General features: G+C 30.1%; 1 protein-coding gene across 2 annotated transcripts in view; it reads right to left on the bottom strand.

The window, feature by feature from the left end:
• LOC129972700 (uncharacterized) overlaps positions 1-7,142 on the bottom strand; it is a 98,445-nt gene extending 91,303 nt beyond the window's left edge. Inside the window, exon 1 of one of the 2 annotated variants that reach the window (XM_056086929.1) lies at positions 6,991-7,142. Coding sequence is in view for 1 of the 2 variants with exons in the window: in XM_056086928.1 (XP_055942903.1) it covers positions 6,663-6,718 (56 nt within the window). In the remaining variant the exon portion in view is untranslated. Of the gene's footprint in view, positions 1-6,662; positions 6,726-6,990 lie in introns of those variants that run through there. The other variant, XM_056086928.1, reaches the window with a different exon arrangement.
• Between the last annotated feature and the right edge of the window lie 12,755 nt (positions 7,143-19,897).

Genomic DNA, 19,897 nt, shown 5'->3' with positions numbered 1-19,897 from the left:
TTCAATCCTTATAACTGAGGTCCCACCCCGATGGGAGGAGTTGCTCCATAACAAACAAACATCTATTAATCGCATATGATGCCATTTGGGACAAAGATACAAATTCATGCATTGAGTGACGATGAAGCAATCAGTAAAGGATATAAATTCATGTTCAGGGGACTAAATGTCTCTCAGATCCAATACAAGAAGAGAACGAAGGATATAATTAATTGATACAACAGTTGTATCAGATCACACACATACAAAAGTGCTAGGATAGCATTAGCCAAAACATATTTTAAAAACTATTTTGCTTACGAAATGTAATTAGCTGCATCACAAGTGCAGAGTGTTTTTAATCATTGCACTGCACAAAATGCGGAAAAACTCCTAATAAGCAGAAATGGGGTGAGACGTGGGTGGTAAGAGAATATCATTTAAAATCTAAAAAAATATATCGTAAAAGAAAACATGTTGTGACCAATATTAATTTTTTTATAGTAAGTAAAAGAATTAAACTTAACAATGAAGAGACAAAATAATACACTAATTAATGCAAAATTTAATTAACAAAAATATTTCGTTGAAAATATTAATGTGAAAAAATAGGGTTCTCAGGAGACTAAATTTTAAAAAAACTTATTATTTTAATAAATAAAAAGAAATATCTTCTCTCGTTTGTTAACTGGATACGAAAAAATATATGTCCATTGAGATTTATTTTGAACTGAAAATAATCAATGATAATATAAGCATTCAAAAATTATATATTATTTTTTAGGTCCTATAAATGGAATCAATTGAATATTCACCTCCGTTAATAATAAAAGCAAATGTATGTTTATGGTGTTCTTTGTCAGAAAAAATAATTTGATATACAATTTATAAACTGAATGCGATATAATTTGGAAGATGAGAATATGCACACCTTGGAGTTATTTTTTCGACATTTTGTTCTTAAAGATATTTATTTAAAATAGTGTTAATGTTTGGCTATTTTTGACGAAAACTTCCGAATTTATTATTTAAATTCTCATTTCTCCGATTCTCTTTCAGTGATATTTATATTATTTCTATTATTAGTGCAAATATTTAATATCATTTTTAACTTCCATCATTTAAAGCTAAAAAAATGAAAACTTTGTTTATTTTTTTAAAAAATTCTTTAATTAAATTCTTTTGAATTTCACTTTTTTATTTCTTCAAAACTTTTAGTTTCTATTTAAAAATTCTTTGAAATATTCGATAAATTAGAAAATACATTCTGACATGCCGAACGAATATCGTTGCTGTTCTTTAATTATTTTTATCAGCATATTTTAATTTTTATAATATATTTTTGGACATAAAGTATACCTCTCTAGTTGAATGTTGAAATCAACTTCAAACTGTGCATAAAAAATAAAGAGGTGAAATGACTCGTAATACCGAGAACCTACAATACGATCTCAGATGACGCAGCGAGTGACGGCATATGATGAACTAGGATGTTCATGCATGCAATAAATAGAATGACTGTAAGGCTCATGTTATATCCTCTCTTAAATGCCGATCATAATTTGAAATATGAAAATACTGTGCTAAAGGAGCCTTGGATAAAAAATGTAATTATGAGATTTAAAGGAAATGAACATTTTGCATGACTAATAAAAGAGCGAAATTGGCATTGAAAATGCATAATTAAATGGATGACCTTTATTATGGCATTATGACATATTATGACTAGGAATGTCCATGTCAACAATAAAAATAATAAGCGTAAAGCTAACATAATAGCATGTCTTAAATGCCGTATCTGAAATTATAAATAATTTGAAATATATAAATATTGTATTAAATGAACCGGGAATAAAAAATTGTGCATAAGAGATTCAAATGTAATGGTATTCAGTTCCTATTTCTATTTAGGAAGCTGACCACAAAGCTAGCTAGTTTGAAGTAAAGTAAAAATATATTGTATGTTTAACTTTGATTTAGGTTTAGTTTTATTAACGTCTCGTATTAAAGCAATCTGAACCTCGATCAGATGATGGGGGCGACACCTGAGCTGGCAACTCCTTCTCCAAACTTCACACTAGTGAGTGGATATTTGGCCTTATTGGATTTCAAGTGCATCAGACCTTCTTATCACAGATTACCGTGACCTATTGTTGTCTAAATCGTCTTTAATAAAATACAAACAGTTTTTCAGAAATTATACTGAATTTTCATTGAGTCTGAGGATTTCAATTGGCATTTGAAGGAAAATTTACACAAATTCTGAAGCCTTTCAGTATCAAACTAAATTTAACCAATATTCATATACTGTGCTTACGAACAGGACAAAAGACTTTATAAATTAAGCAAACTGTTCTAATAAGCTAATATAAATATCTAATAAGCTAATATAAATAGTCTAATATAAATACTGTTCTAATAAGCTAATATAATTTTTTAACAACACAATATTATTTATTTAGATTATAATTGATTAAATAGCGTGCAATATAATTGAATAATTTAGGTATGGGTTCTGGTTGCTTACGGTGAAAAGATCAATAAAAAAATGATAAATTTATTTATTTATTTAATAAATTAAAAATAAACTATTTTATATTAATGGCATATTCTTCGTTAGATTTGTATTTAAAATTTTTTTTAATTTAAATTCGATGTTTTGTGCATATTGGTTCAAAATCAAAGAAATATTAATTACTAGAAGCCTTCGAAGACCAGCTGCTCGCTCACCATATTAAAAGCATTCATCTAGTCCTGTTAACCAATTTTGATGAACCAAATTTTCTTAAAACAAAGAAAGTACTATTTGGTTTAAAAGAAAGATTAGTAAGTTATGCTGGGGATAACATTTTATTTTGTGATAAATCTAGAAAATGGATACCGAAGACGGATAGATGACTATTCCTGACGTGTTTAAATGTCATCTCTCAAAGACGGGGTACGCCGAAGACAGGGTTGAAAAGCTTTCGATAGGTTAGTTGCTCTCGTTTCTCTGGTGAGTAATGTAATAATATGGAATTGGTTATTTTCATATCGTTTACCATATATACCTCTTTCAAAAGGGGCTATACTGTGGACAGTGGTGGGCATTTGGAATTAACTTTAGTTCTGGCCTGAGTGCCATCACGTGATAGTATTTCATTTTGCCCCAGACGCCATGGCAATGCAGGGGTAGCTCTTTTTTTGGTTTCTAGGCTTTGTGAGTTTTCAGATGAAATTTAGAATGGTTAGATTGGAAAAGGTTGTGGGATTCTTTCGTAGACTCTTTTCTTCAAGATTGCACAGTGAATAAACTTTTTCAAGATTTCGACGAAATCATCGAAAAATGACCTTTCATGATATATCTTGTGGATATGGGCATTTATATGAAATAATAATTGGCGAATTCGGTACAGTGATTGAAGCTGGAGAATTCTAACGAACCCCTCTGCCTTTAAAGACATGCAGTGAATTAATGCGTTTGAAATTTCTCTCATAAATAGACAAAAATGGAAAACGTATTTCTGTTTTATTAGCTTTCTTACGAAAGAAACGTAATTTTCTATATTTGCGATGTTAAAATTAAACATCAAATTTTATCTATTTAGCTTTTTGCGTTTTGCATTTATCGAGTTCACTTGTATTCGAACATTCAGACAGATAAACTTTCTTTGAATGGATTTCGTTCAAAATTTGATAGAAATCTGCAATTTTGGTCGTAATTCCACATAAATAATTTCGGCCGTCTAACTTAGAGGGTTTTGGAGTCAGCATGTTCACAAGCAGACATGCGCAATGTCAAGAATGAGTTTTTCGAACTCAGTGTGGTCTGAAAAGTGGAGAGTTAAGAAGGTTTTGTATAATTATATGTCGACGACTGACGACTATGAAAATAAAGAGTGGGTAAAAATAATAAGCTGCCTCCAGATATACAGATACTAATAAGCATATATCATCTGTCCCAGTTCATATGTGTTAAAATCATTTCCCATTTTGAAAAATTTTTTAAAAGTTGATTGTTTTTAAAATCAAAGTCTCTTTTTGGAGCCTTCTCTTATGCTTTTACAAATCTTAGTGTTGCTTATCTGGTATAGAACTAAAAACCATTAAGCAAACCAAATTGCACCAAATTAAATTTTAATAATGATGTCGAGATTAAAAGCATGATGTCAAGAAGATGGAAAAGTCTGTATGGAACAGAAATAATTTTTTAAAATGAAAATGTTAAGAAGTAAGGTTTGGACATTCCGATAGTATAAGGAAGATAGACATAAAACAGACAACAGAGGACAGACAAATGACAGTGTTGTTTGCGTTTTTCAACTGGCGATAAATGGCTAAAAGTAAATCTTTATACCACACACTATCGGTAAAAGAGTATTAATTTTCTATTTGTTAAAGACGGTCAAAAGTATAAAACATTTTAACAATGAAATTCCACTGGTTTTAACAACTGGAATAAATTAAAGTTTAATGTGCCGTTTTTAAATTGTAACATGGAACAGAATTGTTTGTAGAAATTGTAGCTTACTCAGCAGCCTTATCATTACAAATTATTTCAATACGATAAGACATCGAAAAAAATATTGCAAAACCCTCTAAAGTGAGTTTTTTGAAAATATCTGAAACATTAAAAACCAGAGAACTGCTGTGATTATAAAAAAAATTGCAAGACTTTAGAACACTTAAAGAATAAGTGTAAATGATGAAATTTTTTTTATAGTTCTTAGAAATTTATTCTAAAGTTTGCAGAACAGCGATTCTCAGAAAAAGAAATGGAGCAGGAAGAATGAAGAAGAAAAGAGGCAATTGTAAAGGAAATTTTATTAGCCGATTTGAACCAATTCGTACAAGTGGGAACAAAATGATGATAAACTTCACTGTGTGGTAAGGATTTGTTGGTATATAATTTTTACTGTAATGGATTTGTTAAAATATAGAATGTTTTCTGTAGATCTCCTTCAGAAGATTTTCAGGATGTGAATTATATTTTAGTTGTCGAGATGCATGCAGATATAACGCCTTTAATTGTTAATATTAATTATTTAATTGTTAAATAATATTATGGACTCTTGAAAAAATACAGAATGAAAAGATTTTCTTTCGTCCTTTAAATGACTTAGAAAAACGACGAATTTTAAAATGATGAAAGAGATAATACGTATTTGATTTTATTCTAAAGTAATAATTCAGTAATAATACTGATTTTCTAAAATAAAGGACATATCTAAAATGGTAGACATGCGTATATTAATAAGGGAAGTTCAGGAAACTACAAACAAACAATATCACTATTTGTTTGCGACGCTCGAGTACTTGGACCTAAATTGCTTTTTATTCTGACAACTCTCTAGTTTGATTGTTCGCTCTACTTTAATAAAGTGCTTTCGTCTTAATTGAAAATAAGAATGTACAAAGCATTTGAGGCATTTATGGGATCCTAGAAGTTCTTTTTAATCTTCTAAGAAATAATTGAATTTTATTTTATAAATCTAACAATACAATGATCAAATGCTCATATGATATTGGGCTCGGATAAATGAATTTAATAGAATAATTAATATTAAACAATCTGTCATTAAATAATTTTCACAAATCGCCGAATTAGCGACTGACTTTCCTGCGAAGAATAGTAGTCGTTCTACAGATGAATGAAATCTCTTTTACAATCCTAACTTTTCTTTAGTGAATGATTTAAATCTTCTGATTGTCATAAATTCATAAATATTCGGTTACATGAGCGCATTCGATTATTTAATTAAGGAATGTGATTCCTTATAAAATATGTGATTTAATATCCAAACAGAATTGATTCAAAATTCAACTCGCATAAAATCGTGTTATAAAAAATAGAACATGTTCATAAAACCATAAAACTGACTGCAAAAATGATACTTTAATTAGAAACTCAAATAAGGTTAGCTCATACATACTATACAAAAATCAATTTACTTGTTAAATAAAATAAATTATGAAATTCAAAGAAGGATTAATATCCTTAGGTATTATATTTAACTATCAAACTTTTTTTTATTGAAAATTTCCATACATTGATTTTTTTTAAATAATCCTGAATTTTTCAAAGAAAAGCAGTTTATATATATCAATTAAAAATTCTATAAATGAAACAAAAAATTTCAATATTTACATATTACAATCAAAAAGCCTCATTTGATTTCTTTCATAGAAAGGTAAATAAATTAAATAAAAAAGAATTTTCATCGATTGCTACTGTAGTAGAAATTCTTGGATGATGTAAAAAACAAGAAATATTTTCCGATGAGTTGTATGTTATTCTTTACATCTGTTTTATTTAATTAACTTAATAGTATAGAGTAAATTTTCATTTTAAATTAAGATTTCTTGTAGTCTCTAAACAGAAACCATTAAAAATGAAAGAGGTATCTAAGTTAATAAAGCCGTAAGCAACGAGATGGGGAAAAAGATACGGGAAAAAAAAATGAAATTTCAACAAATGAAATTGCTAAAAATTAGGTTATTTGTATTTTAAAAATAAGTTCTTTCGATAGTTTAATTATTTTAAATCTTCTATAATACTAAAAAATTAATAATGCAAAATTAATATTTAGTAAGAAAATTGAAGAATTTGCAATCCATACATTTGTGCATTGAATTTTCTATACATAGAAATTTTTTTACAGGAATCTACAATTTAGAAAGAATAAAGATTTAACTTAACGTACCAGGAAATAACAGCTGTGTTTAAAAACAAGCGCACAATAAAATGTAACCTCACCATTACATAAATTCTCAAAGCTAAAAGTAAAGAGAAAAGTTTAAAAACCACCTGCTTTACAGATGTACAAGAAAAAGAAAACATTTTTGTCTCACAATTTTTAAAAGTGGAATAAAAACACATTATCAATTTCTTGAACTAAACATCGAAAATGATATCACGCTCCTAGATTATAATACAAAATAATGAGAAGAAAAAACACTTCATTTACAGATACTGTATTTTCTCTTAAAGAAATATCTTCATTTACAGGTAGTGTGGAGTTAGCAACTTACCCGTAAATGCTGTGCAGCGAAGAACCGGGAAATCGTTCTCCCGTCGGAATGTCGTTTGCTGTGGGGTGCAGGAAAGCGATTTCGCGCAAGATCCTCCAATCGGCAGAGTTCTCGGATTTTTATACGCCGCCTGCTATTGGGCGCCCACCTCACTCACGTGACATTCGGCCCACTCCAAGAAAAAGCGCAAAACCCTTCTCCTGTCCCCATCTTAGAACACCCCCGCTAATCATCCTTCATCTTAAGTAAGAATGACCAATTAGATTGAAAAGAGAAGGCAATATTCGGAATTCCATTCGTTGACGGCGATGAATTGCAGAGATTATGATGAGAGTCCAAATGAAAAAGTTTCGGTTTCACGGCGATTGCGATTTGTCAGATTTACTTATGGGAAGATAAACTTGAAAATCTAATTTATATGATAATCAGTTTTTTAATTAATAAGTTATTCAACAATTTTACCAATAAATTCAAACTAAAAAGTCGTGATGAATATATGACACACATCGAATCTATTTCACCAGGACAACTATTTTGTTTGTAGCCCCAAAAAACATAAACTGTGAAAAGGGCATATAAGTCTGAAATGAAATACGAACAGCCTTCAAAATTCAAAAGCCAGATTTAAATCAGTCATACTATAGTCAATTTTGATATATTATGAGAAATATTTTTGAAAAAAAATAGACATCGAAATTTTGAATCATTCTCAAATGAAGAGGACCACTTCTAAACTGCTCAGTTCCTTTCCCAAATATCCACGCCATGTCAATGCAAAGAAGTTTAACCTTCAAAACTAAGTTTCATAAAGCCCCCTTTTCACCACCAATAGTTGCATTCTAATTTTAAATATGGAACATTTCAGTCCCGAGTCGAGACCTTACAAGTAAACAGTCATAATCTTTGTTATCTAGTGTCCTTTTAGTAAGAAATCAGAGAAAAAAAATCATTCCAAAGTCTTGCCAGGAAATAAAAAAGTCAGCAGATTTAATTCGTTTAATTAAACTCCAAAATTTATTTAAGGCAATTGTCATGATATTGAATTACTATGAGGTGACTAAAAAGCTAAAGTCCTTAACCATCATTGTCCAAATTGTCACACTGTATCATGAAAAGAACTTGATTCTCAAAGATGAAAGTGGAAGGCAGTAGATCCCTAAGGGGTTAATACCCTAAAATTCAACTCGTCATCGTCACCATAACTAATTTAATAGAATACAGGTTACATTGTTATGAAATAGGAAAATATTTTATTGAATTTTTCTCTGTGTGCCCCTTTTCAAAATGCTATATATAATAGATAATAATAGATGTTAAATTAGATTTCTAACACATTTATCACTGATAAATTTGATTATCTAGTTTAATATATGCAGTAGAAGATCAAAGAATTATTTTTGTATATTTTCTTTGAGGTTTTTAACATGATGACGCTTATATATTAGATAATTTGTGTTAATTGCATGATGTAAAATTCTTCTAAGCATTTTACAGGCAAATTGTTGGACCAGCTGTAGCCAAAATTGGCATTTAATTAGCTCTAGAATAATTGGGGATCACTTGTAAAATGTTTTTCAAACTTTTAATCAGTCTTTTGGTTAATAAAAAAATATTTGAAATTTTAACTGTTTACTTCAGTTACTTTTGAGAATACTATTACACAAAAACCATTATCACATTTCAGAATTTTAGAAAGTAACTCTTCAGGAATATTAATTTTGTTTCAATCCAGTGTCGTTCATTTTAATAATATTTTTATTTTCAAATTTTACAATGCAGCAGATGATACACAGAATTTCACCATTCACTTGTTATTAAACGCTAAGCCTTATTTTCAATGTGAAATCGAATTCTATTGTATAAACTGTAATTAAAGAATGAATAAATCTATATTTCAAAAATGCTTTGCTTACTTCTGTTTAATATTGAATGAAAATTTTCCTCATGTAATGTAATATGAGTTTAAAAATGTTAACCCTGATTTAGAAATAAGAGAGAAATAATATTTTACAAATGCAGACGATGAAATAATTTTCTTGGTGTAATGACTTTTTTAACCTGTCATTTTTTAATAAATTGTTTGATTTAAAAATCGTCATGCACAGAATATAATGGATGATACAATCAAGTCAAAATTATCAAGCCCAAAAAGTTATTCTATGTGATTTTTCTGATTAGACATTTGAATTTCTATAAATAGTTTCTAATGTGCTTTCCTTTACCTATATCACAGAAACTGAGGAGTCATTTTTTTAAATCATTGAAACTTAAAATTTTTTTTCTACCTTTTGGGTATTATATCCTTCACATGGCACTTTTTATATAACAAATTGATTTCTGTCATCTTTCGCATCAGTTATGGATTTAAAAAATTTCATATGGATATATTTTTCTATCAATGACGTCAGTCTAACAGTGACGTCATTTGTTCACTAATCAGTTGATTAATAGAATATATGGTGTGATGCCTTTTTAAATGGACAAGTTTTAAAAATTTATTTCCAACACCGTTGATGGAAATGAAATTGAGATCACCGGAATATTCAGGTGACAACTATGACAATATGGAATTCTTAAAATTGCATGATGACCTATTCTTCATTTAGTATTCTCAACGTAACACTAGTCAGAGCATTAGTTCAGTATCGCATGAAATCAGTCAACCAGCTCAGATGAGCAAAATGTCCTTCACATTGAAATCATTGCGATTACCAGATCTTACAGGAGTATTAATTACTGTCATTCTCCAAAGAGAGCCATGTCTTGCAAATAGCTTAATTCCAACAACTAAGCATCGACATATCTTACTGCTACAGACACCAAATAACAAATTAATTATTACTAAGCTGATTTGGAATGTATGATATGAAAAGTTTTTGGTCTTCAAAAATGTCCCATTCAAAATTAAAACGGTGGTAGATCCTAGAATTTACAAAAATACTAAAAAAATAAAATAAAATTCTCAAATTTTGATTGATAAATAACAAAACATTTGAAAGTTTTATATTCCACAGAAAATGTAATAAATTAGGTGAGTGAAAAATTAAAATATTTTGTTTAAAAAACTAAACATTGTAAGAAACTATATTTGCACAACTGTTTCGAAAATGCAATTGATGATAATAATTCCATGATTATATTCCTTCCTTTATAGATCATTATGGCTTAATATATTCAATTAGCAATATTTGTAATGTTACTTTCCATATTTTTTTTTCTTAATTTTAATTCAAAATCATGAGAATTAACTTAAATAAATATTATACGAATATAAAACAAAAAATGCATAAAGTTATTCTTAAATTGTTATTTCTGTCTTAATTAATAATAAAGACGGAACTAATCACAGATTCTTCTAAATATATGGGAATACTACATGATATACAGGGTGGTCAAAAAAAAACTTCTCCTATATATGAAACCCTAGCGGCCTATCCGCTCAACCAATCGAACCAAAATTTCAAACATGGTTGTTTGAAGGTATGCGCTGGAGATTGTGATGATTCTAAACAACGCAGAACTCACGGTTACGGTTATAGTGAGAGAATTTTGAAATTTTCGAATGGCAACACCCACTTTTTTCTTGCGCAAATTGATCCGCGTATTGAACAAACCACAAATGGCGTTGGAACGATTAGCGTGTGACAAAAATTGCCGCCGTAAAGCATATGCAAAGAAGAGCATTATAAAGGACCAATGAAAACACAGAGAGAAAAGAGAAAAAAAAAGTTTTTATTGGAATGAAAAGTTATAATTATAGGTTTTCAATGTGTTCACCTTCGCAGGCGACAACGCATTGCATTCGGGAGTTTGTGGACAACAATGCCGAACGTAACATCAAAGGAGGAATCTGCATAATTCCACGTGTTATGACATCTTGCAATTCTGACACATCTCGTGGACCAGGCGTATACACCTTAGATTTCAGATAATTCCAGAACCAGAAATCCATAGGAGTGAGTCGGGGGATCGCGGTGGCCACGAAACTGCAAAGTTACTAGAGATGACACTATCACCAAAGTGTTGTTGCAGCACTGGTCGAACACATTGGGCGACGTGTGGAGGAGCCCCATCTTGCATCCATACAATGTCCCTAATGACATTTCGTTGCTGCAATTCAGGAATAACGGAATTCTGCAACTGTGGCAGAATTGCAAGATGCGATAACACGTAAAGTTATGCAGATTCTTCCTTTCATGTTACGTTCGGCATTGTTGTCCACAATCTCCCGAAAGCAATGCGTTGTCGCCTGCGAAGGTGAACACGTTGAAAACCTATAATTATAACTTTCCATTCCAATAAAAACTTTTTTTCTCTTTCCTCTCTGTGTTGTCATTATTCCTTTATAATGCTCTTCTTTGCATATGCTTTACGGCGGCAATTTTCGTCACACGCTAATCGTTCCAACGCCATTTGTGGTTTTTCAATACGCTGATCAATTTGCGCAAGGAAAAAGTGGGTGTTGCCATTCGAAAATTTCAAAATTCTCTCACTGTAACCGTAACCGTGAGTTCTGCGTTGTTTAGAATCATCAAAATCTCCAGCGCATACCTTCAAACAACCATGTCTGAAATTTTGGTTCGATTGGTTGAGCGGATAGGCCGCTAGGGTTTTATATATAGGGGAAGTTTTTTTTGGACCACCCTGTATATTAAATGGTTAGCACAGATGTACAAAAGTTCCAATCTTTTCTTCTTCTTTTATAATTTCGATTGTGGTCGATTCGATAGCGATGATACCAAATTTAAAAAAAAAAAATTGATTTGGCTTTAAACTTTTCCCCTCTATGTACAATGTCGTCAATATTCAGAATTAGTCTTTGCTATTTCATGAACTAAAATAAAATGAAAACATTTTATTCTTCCATTTTAAATCTTAACCATAAAAATACTTATATAAATATGCGACAATATCTATATACAATGGATCGAATCAAAATGAATAAAAATACCATATATTTGAAATTGATATTTAAAATAAATATAATAATATTTTGATTTCAAAAAAATTAACTATCAATTCAATAGATAAACTTAGTTAGTAAAGTACAGCAGTATTTGTAGCACACTACACTACAAATACTGCAATGCGTTTAATTTAATGGTCCACATATGCAGCTCTCTTTACTGGCTAAATTTGTTTTCGCCATTTTTTTTGTGTGTATGTGTATCCGATACATAACCTTCGTCGCTAACAAAATTCTCACTCTCAAAATTGATAAAGATGTTTTACTTCAAAATTCTGACACCAGAAATGTAGGAACGAGATAAATAACAAACAGATATTTATTTATTTCGTAAAGCTGGAATATTGTGAAAGAAATTTGAAAGCATCAGGGTGCAGAAAACAACTGTTAATTTTATTATGCAATCCAATGCTAAAGAGATATTTTGTATATCTACAGTTTCTGTGACTGCATCTGGCAGAATGAGTTTGCAACTGAGTCAAAGCTCTTTACCACAGAGCCAAGAGGAGATTAAGAAATAATCTCTGCCTATCTTATGAAGCAATCTGTTAATGAAGAGATTTTGGTGGTTGCTGTCAATTTCATGACTGCCTAAAGATCTTTATAGAGAATCTTATACCTCCAATAAAGAGGGTTATTGATTCAGGAATGCTCTCTGTTAGTTGAAATAAGATCGGAAGGGGTTCGAAGAATGTAAAAATGTCTATTATTTTCAACATCTTCAAGTTGGATGTGAAAATATTATTAAGGAAATTCTCTAATTTGTACATGTTTGTGATATTTTATGAGAATTACAGAAAAAATAACACAGCCGAGATGCACACAAAGAACAGCATTCATAGAAATTCACAACACAAGCAGGCAGAAAAAAGCGATGACTCTCAGAATCCAGCTAAAGAGCTCATTTCGCTCTCGACACTCTAAAGAAAGAATTGATTCTTCATGTGGATGGTTTGCCTTTTGTAGCCTTCTAATGCTGAATGGAATTCTCTTGAAGGATCTTCAGATCTCAGGTTCTAAAATCGTATTGTATTAATTCTTTAATATTTGTCTCTGAAATCGAAAAATCCCTTGCCAAGTAGTCCTTAAGTTTATATATCCATTCAATATTTATTAAGAATAGGTGAAAATATTTCTTTTCATTGATGTTATTAACATTAGAGGAAAGCAATATTACAAATTTGTAAACCCAAATACAAAACAAATGTGGAAATATTTTATTTTTCTTATATTAATTAAGATTTAGGGAATTTACCATATCACCTTCTTAAATATTATTTTTCAGCGAGATTGCATTGTTTGCCTAATGTTCATATTTCAAAAAGAATGTAATAGTTCATGATAAATAATTATTTGTAATAAAAATAGATTCCAAGGAGAAATTATTTAATAAGGTAATTCATTTTCACTCATATTTTCTATTTATACTAATATAAAATGAAAGACTAATGCAAAACTAATGTGAAATGAAAAAAATGTTTTTGGAAGAGTATATTAATTGTTGCTTGTTGCTGACAGTCAGTGCTAATGAAACATCTGTTATTGCTCGGAATCTATGCGCAATCATTTGCTGTTACAATTCATCCATACATATGAATGAAATGTACGCTACTACTTCTCTATTTAATATTTTATATTTATCGATTTGATTCTGATGAAACAGTACAGCTATTGACTAGCAGAAAACAAAACATTTGTCAGAATCCTTTCTGCAAGTGAAGGTATTTCCTAAATTGCATTCATTAGTTTTGGTATTCGATATATGATAGAATCTACAAATATATTGGAAAACTAGTTCAGTTTGAAGGGTCCCCGACGACCTTCCATGTCTTACATCCTTTCGTATTGGTGGGTCGTAGTGGGGCAGACCAAGAAAATATTAATCTATTATTTGAGTAAAATAGAGAACTAATTCAAATACAATAATAACCAATAGTTTACAGTATTATTACTTTCAAGATCAAATGTGGGTGTACAAGTTTATCAGCAAAGCAGATGTATTTTATGTTAGTGCGATTTCAATAGAAAAAGTAGAACAATGGATAATGTCATGAAGTTTTGGAAACTCTTATAAATTTCTGCTTGAATTTGCAACTATATTACAACTATAGTTACTTACTTCTTAATTAATTACTATCTTTTTAAGTAGCTGAGAATTTTCTTTAATTATTTATCTTAAAGAGAAAGGCAATATTTATAAATAAATTTGTACTGATTTATATAATTTAAATGGAGTGGATTATTTGCCACAAAAGTCAAATTTCATTAATTTATGCCAATTATAAGATTTAAAAGTCGAAAACTTTCATTGAAGCAAAGAATGACGCAAATAAGAACAAATAATCACATGAAAAATAAAAGAAATTTTCCGACTTAACCTTACTCACTTACGAATGTCAAAGTACATCCAATAGTAGTACAAGATGTGTTCAAGCAACTCCCAAGCTTTATCCATAAAAATAAATCATATTGAAAAATAGTAGATGCATTAATTTACCTGGGCCTGCCACATTATTTACCATTATCAGAAGAAATCCTTTGGAGTTCTCCAGTTTTACGGGACAAACTGGTCTTCCGTATGATACATTCTTTGGACTGAAATTTCGTTCCACTCAGTAGTATCTAGAGCTAGAGGACAGAGTTCTTATGACCTACCGCCATCAAACTGTAGAAATTCAGGGACAGTCGGGAATTCCGTGGAGCAATGTCGGGTAGAAGAGACCCTGCCGATTCACTGAAGCATACTGGTGTGTTTGGCTAAGAAATGTAACACTATTTACAATGAATAACAATATTGTGATTGAGCTGACATTTGCATTTGCGTCTCACAGCGTCACGGAGATACCGCGGGTCATCTTGATATTACTGCTAAGCTGATGTTTGAGCTATACGTTGGGTTCTCATGATGAGTCACATCACTGAAGACAAAGAGTAGCACGGAACAATGACGGAGAATCATAGAAGTATCATTGTTACGTTTGGCTAAACAACGATACATCATTATGTATTTATTTACATTGTTGATAAATACATTATTATCTACAGTATCCACTATCTGCATTGTTGTGTTGGGCTAAAACATGGTAATACGTATGAAGAATGGACAAATGCGTTATCGTGATGGAGCTGTCATTTGCATTTGCGTTTCATAGAATCGCGAAGTCTGTATATCTTCTTAATAGAACTTCTTGTTGACGTTTGAGCAATATGTTGGGTTTCCATGATGAACCACACCACTGGAGTCAAAGAGCACGGTCAGGTTGGCTTTGATATCGCTACGAAACTGACTTAAAATATTTCACGTGTGTTTAATTATTCTCCACTCTTTATTATGGAAGCCATCCATTTTTTTTTCTGAATAAACTCATGTTTGTCCGTAACAATGTAAAAATTCTGCTATAAATCTTCAACCAATACAAGTTAACAGATTCAGAAGCTGGACATCTCTTTACTTCAATGAATAAGAATTAATTCCACTGGCCAGAATATAGTAAAACAATGAATAGAATATTTACCAAGGGGAAGTTTTTTATACGTTATATCAATAAAATGGAAAGGGCGATTACGAGTTATTGACAACATTTTTTTCCCTCGGAGTCTTTTACCGTAAAAAATGTAGCTAATAACAAATATTCAGGATGCTTATGAAATACGAGATAATAATTTAAACCAGAAGGAGTGTTCTCCATATGGCTATGTTCAATACAATGCACTTTATACATGTACAAAAAAATCCAAATATATAATTTAAATATCTTACTTTCGATAAAATGAGTCCAAAATTTGATACAGATCTTCTCATTTGGAATCAAGACCATAAAACAATTTTTAATTAATGAATGTGCTGCAATTATGAGAAAGATGTAGGCAAAAACTTTTAATTAAAGAATCAGAGGTTTTAAACAATTAATTCTTTCTTTTCATTGATCAAACTGAATTATATACAGGGTGGTTATAATTAAATGGCAAGTGTTTGAAAGACTCTAGAAAAGCGGTATTTGGAGTATCTTGAAGAAACTTGGTTTTTATTATATTTAGAGTGTAGGGAAATGAATAACACATTAAAAATAATACTTCATTCTGTCGATAGATGGCGCTGTAGGTCATTAATCCCCCCCCCCTTCTTTACTGCGTCAAAATGCCTGCTACTTCACTTTAAAAAAACACATTTTGCTGATCAAAGTAATATGTCTCTAAAATACAGCCATGACTTTGCAGAAGGTAGAATATGCTTTGTCAGTAAAATGTTTTTAGCCAAAGAATAGAAATAATACCGCTGCTTTAAAAAAATGTCATCAGCTTGATAATTTTAAAAAGGGACCAATCCTTGTAAATGGCTTGTTGACAATGATTAGCAAATTTGAAGCAACAGGAGATTTCGAGGTGCTTCTTGGAACTACAAGATGACGCTCTATGAATCAGGAAGTTGTGGAAGAAATTAGGGAAATAACTGATTCAGAGTGAGTGGATCAGCGACATGTAAGTACTAGAAGTGTTACAAGAACTTATCAATATCATAGCCGGTCGTGCAAAAAGGCTTGTGCTACATTTTACGACGTTATTCGTATAAATTAAAATTTTGCAGCATCTGTAACCAGGAGATATACGATAAAAAATCTAATCTGCCAACTTCATTCTTTCCATAATCGGTCATGGATTCGAAAGATTTTGTGGACAGATGAAGTGCTTTTCAATTTATCAGGATGAGTCAACACCCATAATTGTACAATCTGATGCCCATTCAATCCGCATGCTATTTTTGGAAATCCTTCGTATTCAGACGTTTGTTACAATTTGGTGTAGTATGAATGCTGAATTTATTACTGGGCCATTTTTTTCGAAAGTCTTACACCAACAGGATTCGTTGTACCGTAACAGGTACTTTTTACAGTAAAATGCTAGAAAATAATATAATCCCTGCTTTAAAAGAAGCATTTTTCTGAAAGTACAGACTGACAGACGATCAACTTCTTGTCGAATTTGATTCCAAATTTGACAGGTATGTACACTACACATTATGGATGTTGAATCTGTGTACTGAATTTTACCTATCTAGCTCTCTTCGTTTTCTAGATATCGTTTTAACTTATATCCAAATAGCTGGACAGACGGACTTCATCTAAATGATTTTACTCAAAATTTGATAGAAATCTACGGATGTAGCATAAGTATTGTATAACAAATTTCAATCATCTAGTCTAAAGTGTTTTTGAGTTATCTTTGTCACATACAAAATGGACGAAGATGGATGGACGCAGGGAGGTTTAAAACATGGAGATTCGTCAAAATCTCAAGCCCACATTATTTCATGATTACAATACATTCTATATACTATTAAAAAATTATCTATTCTATTCTATACTATTCTCTATGCTATTGTATTCTAAAAATTCTCTATACTCTATTCTATTCTCTATACTATTCTATTAAAAAATAATAAAGGTATGGGTATTTCACAATACTTTTAATATCTGCTGAAATTGCTAGACATCTCTACTTTTTGTGGAAACAAAATAGCAGTCTTGCTGTCTGATTCAAAGAATGTCATGGGATCTTCTCCAATGATTTTCATTATGGATTTATTTTGAAACTACAGTCTGAAATATGCTTTGAAGAGATATTGTGCTATGCTGAATGTGTCATTTTGCTTTAATAACCATGTATATAAGAAATAGTTCGTAAACTTTTATAAATCATAAGTTCCAAATCATTTTAGGAAGCTTTTACTGACTTATTTAATGTAAAAGTTTTGCAACGTTTGTAAGAGTTTTAAAGTTGTTTTTTTTAATACGAAAATAAAATTCGGAATGCAAAGATATAGCTTTAATTTAGGATAGTAAATTTCTTTTTATAAATTAAAGATTTTACAATTTTTATGATGATTTATTAAATCAGTACTGACTATTTTCCAATACTGATTATATATATATATGGATTTAACAATCCCTTCCATTAATCAAATCCGTGATATGAACTTTATTTTGAAGTATTTCATAAATACTTTTAAATTTTTAATAAAATATCTAGAATTGTTTATTTTGAATAATTAATTTAATTTTAAATTCATTTTGAATTTTTATCGTATCACTTTAAAATAAATGATCAAAATTTTATTTTCATTTTATTTACACAGCTCCATTGAAGATGCAAAAATGAAGAATCAACCCATTCGAAACTGTGAAAATGAATATGCAAGAAACCTAAAATGATTTTTAGTATTTATCAATTATTTACTTTTATTTTTAGCCTGAAAGCTTCAATTAAACCAGAAAAACTTTTCAGGGATGTTAATTTTAAATAAATAACTAGAGTAATAATAGATTTCGATTATGTGCCAATTTTTTTCGATCACAAAGTCAAAACAAAAATGATGGGATCTTTTGGATATTTTTAAGAAGATAATCCAGAACGATAAATCAGCATTAATATTGAAAGCATTAAAATATCCTCTTAACTTATAAGAAGAAAAAATTTGTTATTCAAAATCTTTGCGAATGAGTGTTTGATCCGACTTTGAATATGGTCTATATTTCTAATAATTTTATGGTTCTACAAATAACTTTGATATATTATTTTTTAACACCTGTAGTATTGCATACCAAATTTGCAATCATATATGGTTTTAATATTAATTATTTTTCCATTTGTTTTCACAGGGTGTCCCAAAAATGCCTAATGGATTTTGAAAATCAATAGAAAATGAAGACTGAATGCTATAGAAATGTATCGTTTGCGCATTTTCAGGGAATTTTATCTCACGAAATTGCAAATTTAGATAACATTGCCGCCGACAGGTACACTGCGTTACAAAATAGGAACAAATAATAATAAAAAAAAAACTTTGTTTGGTAAATCTTATTTGCAGCAACAATGGGGCACAGTCTGGGGCAAACATTTCCAGAGATCCGTGCAAACTACATGTATTGCAGATCGCTTGTAGCGCTACCTACCTGTGACAATGTTAATTAAATTTGCAATTTGGTTGGATAAAATTTCCTGATTTCTCAAATGCAAGGCCGCAAACGATACATTTCTACAGCATTCCATCTTTTTTTTTATTATTGGATTTTCAAAATTTCTGAGCCATTTTTGAGATACCTGGCATGATGTGTGTATTGATTAATTAGATATTATTTCAAATAAATAAAATGTACTTTAAGCCTCTTGCTTTTATAACCTATAAATCAAGCCTCAATTATACTACACAGATTGAAAGTATATGTTATTACAGATTTACCTACAGATAGCAGTTTGCTCCATTGTTAAAATATTTATACTAATTAAATAGATAACAATACCAATTGAGCATACTTCAAGATTTTACATAAAAACATTGAAATATAGTCAGCGCTGCTATCAACAGAAAATTATATGTCAGTTTGGCCTCAGATCAAAATCAACAGCTTCAAGGGCAGAATTTCTCTTTATGACTAAATATTTAACACTAAATATTAAAAGTTCATAATAGAAAGTTTATTTAACATTTATTTAATTTTTACGATTATTTTAATATAATGGCAGTCTTCAAATCGTAAGATACATATTGATGAAATATCATATAGACATTTCAAAAAGATTTTATGAGTCAATTTTTATGTATGGTGATTTCAGGTATTCAGGAAAGAAATATTCATGCAAAAAATTGACTCGTAAAACAGAATACTTACAAACCGAATTCTTATCTGTCAATTTATATAGAATTAAAATATAGAGAGTGGTAATATCGCCAGAAAATTCGATGTCATTTTGAACTCAGATCAAAATGAAAAGCATCAATTAAAATAGTTCTCATATGACCAAATATTTAACAATAAAGATTAAAAATCGTAATTAAAAGTTTATTTACTGTGCATTTAATTTTTAACATTATTTTGAAATAATGGCAATCTTGAAATCTTAAGACACTGATTGACGAGACATCATATGGGCATTTCAAAGGGT

The sequence above is a fragment of the Argiope bruennichi genome, chromosome 6 (genome assembly GCF_947563725.1).
Source record: "Argiope bruennichi chromosome 6, qqArgBrue1.1, whole genome shotgun sequence".
In the NCBI taxonomy this organism is placed as follows: domain Eukaryota; kingdom Metazoa; phylum Arthropoda; class Arachnida; order Araneae; family Araneidae; genus Argiope; species Argiope bruennichi.
Note: the sequence above shows the minus strand (reverse complement) of the source record. Positions and strands in the feature narration are given on the sequence as shown.